General features: G+C 34.5%; 1 protein-coding gene across 1 annotated transcript; it reads left to right on the top strand.

Annotated features, from left to right (window-relative positions):
- The first annotated feature begins 254 nt into the window (after positions 1-254).
- LOC144445025 (solute carrier family 22 member 1-like) lies at positions 255-4,564 on the top strand. Its single transcript, XM_078134577.1, has 6 exons — positions 255-394; positions 815-1,007; positions 1,580-1,665; positions 2,687-2,946; positions 3,747-3,855; positions 4,507-4,564. The coding sequence occupies exons 1-6, from the start codon at positions 255-257 to the stop codon at positions 4,562-4,564; spliced, it is 846 nt and encodes a 281-aa protein (XP_077990703.1).
- The last annotated feature ends 1,436 nt before the right edge of the window (positions 4,565-6,000 follow it).

Below are 6,000 nucleotides of genomic sequence, written 5' to 3'. Positions count from 1 at the left end.
TTGCGTTGTATTGTATTGTATTGTATTGTATTGTATTGTATTGTATCATATTGTATTGTATTGTATTGTATTGTATTGTATTGCGTTGTATTGTATTGTATTGCGTTGTATTGTATTGTATTGTATTGTATTGTATTGTATTGTATTGTATTGTATCACATTGTATTGTATTGTATTGTATTGTATTGTATCACATTGTATATTAGTTTCATTGTCTTAAAGCGGCGGAAATAGTATCTCCAGAATACAGACCGATGGCAGTAACCCTCTGCAGGAATGGATGGTCTATCGGTAGTGCAATAGTGGGAGTGATATCAATTGGTTGCCATGGTGACTGGAGAAAGATTCAACTTGTGATAGCCCTCACTTCTCTCATCTACATCCCATACTACTGGTAAGTTTAGGATATGATATATACACAGTAGACTATTAAATTACTGTTTGCTAAATAACAGTTAAAGGGTTGTGCTATTCTTTTAATCTATATATATATATATATATATATATATATATATATATATATATATATATATATATATATATATATATATATATATATATATATATATTGGTATAACATGACATTTCGCACAATTACTGCAAGAACAAGTTAGATTTTTGGTTCATTTGGCCTATATTAATCAGTTTTACTTATCCATTTTCGAACAAAAAGCTAACTTATGCCCTTTATCGACTGTTGACCACAAAAATCCGAACTTGGTCTGTGCAGTCCCCTTTTACAACTTGCAATCCTTTTAAAGTATTTACATGGTCATTTAGTACTCAAAATTCATCTTATTTCACACGAATAAAGGCTTATCAAGGAGTCGCCACGATGGTTGATACAGAAGGAAAGAACAGAAGAAGCTAGTAAAATAATCCTGGAAATAGCTCGATGGAATAATAAAACTTACGAATGTGAACTTGACATGCCACAAAACTGTGAGAACGGAAAACAGGTTGACAATGCTAGCAGAGAAGTAATTGAAAATGCTAGCACAGAAAGGGTAGGTTACGGTGTGTGATAGAGAGAGAGAGAGAGAGAGAGAGAGAGAGAGAGAGAGAGAGAGAGAGAGAGAGAGAGAGACAGAGAGAGAGAGAGACAGAGAGAGAGAGAGAGAGAGAGAAACAGAGACAGAGACAGAGAGAGAGAGACAGAGAGAGACAGAGAGAGAGACAGAGACAGAGACAGAGAGACAGAGACAGAGACAGAGAGACAGACAGACAGAGACAGAGACAGAGACAGAGGCAGAGTGTGTGTGTGGTGTCAATTATGCATATCTTGAACAGCTATTCCTCTAAACAGATATATGTGGTGACAGAACATTAATTATATTACAATCAATTCAACGTGATGTTTTATGACAGTATTTACTTAGAAACTGTATTGTTCTTTATGGCATTTAAATCTAATATTGACTTTGTAAAACGATGACAAAATATATTGTAATTAATATATATTTTTGGAGTGAACAATTTAATAAAACACCTCGGATATGTTGCATAATAACTGTAAGCTATTTCATAAAGTGTTGTTACTGAGGAAAATTAACATAGCTTTGTTGCTCATACATTTCAGATAGGGGAGATTATTGGCTCTACTATGATAGACATTTTTCGATCCCCTGAACTGAGAAAATACACCATCAATATGTGTTTTTATATGTAAGTGTGGGACTGTCATTCTTATACTCTCCGCACATATATGCATCATGCCAAGATACGCAGTAGACCTGCATGCATGAATAGATTTACCCGTTTAACACCTGTATTATAATTATGTAGTTGATTTCTTTATCGATTAGTAAAATGCCATGGTACAATAATAAGTATGGAATCACGATGGTCAAATGGTAAGACTCGCTGCTACCGTTTCTTTCGGAAAGGCTAAAATCCTTGGACAAGATTAAAATTCTACCCAAGGCAATCAAACCATATAATTAGGAACGTGTCAGGGTAGAGGTTGGTATATGTATGCTGAATAATCCAATGTGCTGACAAGGACTGCACAATGGATTGCATGTGTGCTGCTGAGAGAGTTAGGAAGTATAAGGGACCCTTGTGCTGTGCAAGGTCCATGTCAATCATTGTAAATGTGAAGTGTTTGAGCATATTGGAGTAAAGGGCTACATACACAATGACATTATTATCATTAATATCTTAAAGTACATTCAAGTCGTATGTGTAGAAATCCAATTATTAAAAAGGAACAGACAAGCGACTGTTTTATATGTAAGCATAAGTGATGTTTCCAGCTAATTAAGATTAGAATATGGCAAAGAGATATAGGTAAAGGTAACATCGCTATTATGAATGTATTGTTGCTTTCATAAATGTGAGTATTTACTAAATCATTATTCAATTAAACAGTGCAATTTGAAAACATAGAGTGGATGCATTTTTAATACCCTTGTTAGTTTTTGTCAATCGTTCTCTCTCAAAAATAGAAAATTCTCTTCCTAGGTTTTAATTGATATCGTGTATGGAGGCATGTTTGTTAACTCGAATTACTTCTCAAGCGAAATATACACACTGGCACTGCACATGAAACTTTCGAACCCCTCCCCCAACCATTTTCATTTTTTAACAAAATCAAAGAATGTGTTTCTAAAAAACCTGTATGAAATACAATACAAGCTTCTATCGATCTTTCGGGTTGACAAAAACAGAAATATTCTTTTTCCAGGTTTACAGCTGGTATCATGTATGGAGGCGTGTCTTTTAACTCGAATTACTTCTCCAGCGAAATATACACACTGTACATGTTGTCATGTTTGGTGGAAATACCTGCTAATCTGCTTGCATTGTGGTTATTCAAGTATATGCCCAGACGATGGATGTTATGTACAACAATGACCTTGACTGGTGCTACCTGGATCTCATCTGCATTCATAGGTATACGGATTTGTCAAATGACGATATTCGAAGATATTGTAAGACTTGTTGGTAATAGATTCTAGTATTCACCATGTCTAGGCAGTGTGATTTAGTTAGGAAATTATCATTACATTGCTTGATCAAATACTGAGTAACTGAGAGAAATTACACTATTACATTCAGAGGTTTGTGGCTTGACTTTAAGTATTCATAACTGACAAATGCTTCCCAGAAGTCTATAGACAAAGCAATTGATTGCTGTCGCCCCCCCCCCTCACCGAAATCTGATCTCGATCATCGAATTCTTCCACATATGAATGTTAGTCCTGTTTCATGAAGTGTCTTGTATTTACAGCTAAAATGGTGTTGGTTTGGTTTTTCCCTCATGTAACATGACATTTTACACACATTCAAATTTGCAAAAGACATTCACAAGGTGCCGTGCCCAGTGGGGATGTAGAAGTAGTTGAAATGTTAATTATGAGTTAGAATTTACAAAATAAACAATTGAAGCCATTAATATCATCAAGTGCACATGTAATGTTTTCATTAGAAGGCAGCTTTTACCTTAGTGTAAAAGAATAGCAATGGTTATCGCTGTTCAGTGTAATAGGGTAAAGGATCCTGCAGTATTTATTGTGTCTTTCTTATTGTTTGTCTAGAGTTGCAATACGTCTAGCTCTATGTCAAAAAATGTACTATTGTCCAATGAGTGAAACACTAAGCCTACAACTGGTAATTAGCTATACGCATTACAACTAGCATAACTAGCATAACAGATATAATGACCATACACTGGGTTCCATCTACTCAGTGATACAATGATCCCTTCTTTTCAATTTTGTATTGTTTTATTGTTTCTTTTACAGGCAATGCAATATTAAATATTATCATTATTACTGTTGCGAAGATGTGTGAAACAGTGGCATATATAACCGCAGCGACAGTAAGTACGGAGATATACCCGACTACATTAAGGTAGGAAGAATATGAAATTCCTCCCTGTCACATTCTTTTGGATTGCTAATATTCATTGAAATCACAGTAAAAAAGACAACATTCTGATTGGTCTTTTAGGAATGTAGGAACGGCTATAATATCTGAAGGATATGATATTGGAATAATGGTGGCTCCATACATTGTGTACCTCATTGATATATATTATTACTCAACATACATCATTATGGGTGTTTTGTGTATCTTGTCTGGTCTATTTATATTGTTACTTCCGGAAACCTCAAATATCAACCTTCCAGAAACATTGGAGAATGTAAAGTCACCAGAACTGTAAGTTGTCCTGATGTTTTTCACTTAAAACAAATCAACGTCTGAAGCCGCCAATTTCATATGACATATTTGGTCAAATGTATTTTTTGATAGTTAGTATAATCTTTGATTTTCTAACAGCTACATGATATATTGGTATGGACTGTAGACATCATTTATTCTCTGATACAGAAATACATTTTACACCGCCTTCGCATAATGTGTGTATTGAAGGATTGACGTACGTGTTCTAATATGTTTTTGCATGTTTTGCACACTATTGTCATCATTATGATGTCATATTATAGTTGTGTTGACAAAGTATTGCTTCATTTTAGTTTCATTTATTTTATTTCTTTATAGGAGTCGTTCTAAAGAGAAAAACAACGAAAGGAGGTCACTACTCAATGATTCGCAATAAGCATATGCAAGATATGACTTCGAAATATGTATGCAAAACGCTTGGACATTCACCATGATTCAAAGATGTTTAGAAGAGGATTCCAGTACGGAGGATGCTACACTACGTGTCATGAGGGTGTATGTCCATTAGCAAAAACATATTAATAGCCTACATATAAGCGGGGCAGGCCCGTTCAACAAATTTATCTTTTTTTGTCCTAATGGAATGTTTGGTTCAATCTAATACAATTCAAACTACTTTACATAGTCCGCCGAGATGCGAAACGTCGTAGATTCAAATCATTTTGTTAGCAAAGCCTACATTGCGCCTGAAACCGAGTTGATGTAGCTTTTCATTTGAGCCATTTTTTAATGAATTGTAATCCATCCCCTACATAGTAAAATATACCCGTAAATAGATGCACGGTTAGGTAAACTTAAGAGCATGTATGTACATGTCGTATTTGATATCATTTGTATTGTAATATGATGACACGTTGACTTGTTTCTCCATTTGTAGAGTGACATGTTATGATATCACAGGAAAATATTTTGTTGGTTCATCAAATAAATGGCATAATTTCTGAATCGTAAAGAGATGTGATCGAAAATACAGTTGCTCAATTAAATGATTCAATGCATGTAATTTCATGAATTCAACAACGAATCTAACAGAACGTATAAATATACATAGAAATATTTTGGTGCAGTTACAATTAAGGAGAAGATGAAGCTGCGTTTCAGGACCTTGTTGGCACAAAGTACAAGAATCGTCAGGAGTTATCTTCCATTTCGCTAGCCAGTAGTTTGTTGCCAGATAGTTGTGTAAAATTTTATATGGAAAATCTTTACTTTTCACGTCCATTGAAACGTAATGAGAGAGTTTGAAAAAGGCAGCACTATCTTTAACAAAAGCATCCCCGAAAACCGAAATAGTCCTTAGGTTTAAAATCTCCTTTTGTCTGCCTTTAGATATCAAAATACTGTAAACAATGTTGCTTGTGGCATTTAATAAATTATAGGGTTTGTTTTCTTCGAAAACTAGAAGAGTTTTAGGCTCAGCAGTTACATTATTGAAACCATACTTTTCTTTGTATTTGGTGGTTGAAGAAACCAAACCAGCCCACACCAAAAACAGTCTTTTTGGAACCCCCTTACGTGTCCAACATTCTAAAGGTAATAATGTGCTGTTTGTGTCATACAGATCGTTGACATACCATAGACCAGCATCAAACATAGCATTGTTAAAGATAGAATGCCCATTAACTAAAAGACAATGATTGTTCCAAATATATTCTCTAACTAGACTTTTGTTTGATCTGACCGATAACCAGACAGAAAACATTTCTCTATAAAATGACGGAAGTGAACATCCCAAAGTCTTGAAATTGAAATCACAGTGTATCAGAATATTAACATTTCCAACGTTTTTAAGATAACGATCAAGAAAAACTT

Source organism: Glandiceps talaboti, chromosome 13, assembly GCF_964340395.1.
Source record: "Glandiceps talaboti chromosome 13, keGlaTala1.1, whole genome shotgun sequence".
Taxonomy (NCBI): Eukaryota; Metazoa; Hemichordata; class Enteropneusta; family Spengelidae; genus Glandiceps; species Glandiceps talaboti.
The sequence above is the reverse complement of the archived record's forward strand: the minus strand, read 5'-3'. Positions and strand labels throughout refer to the sequence as shown.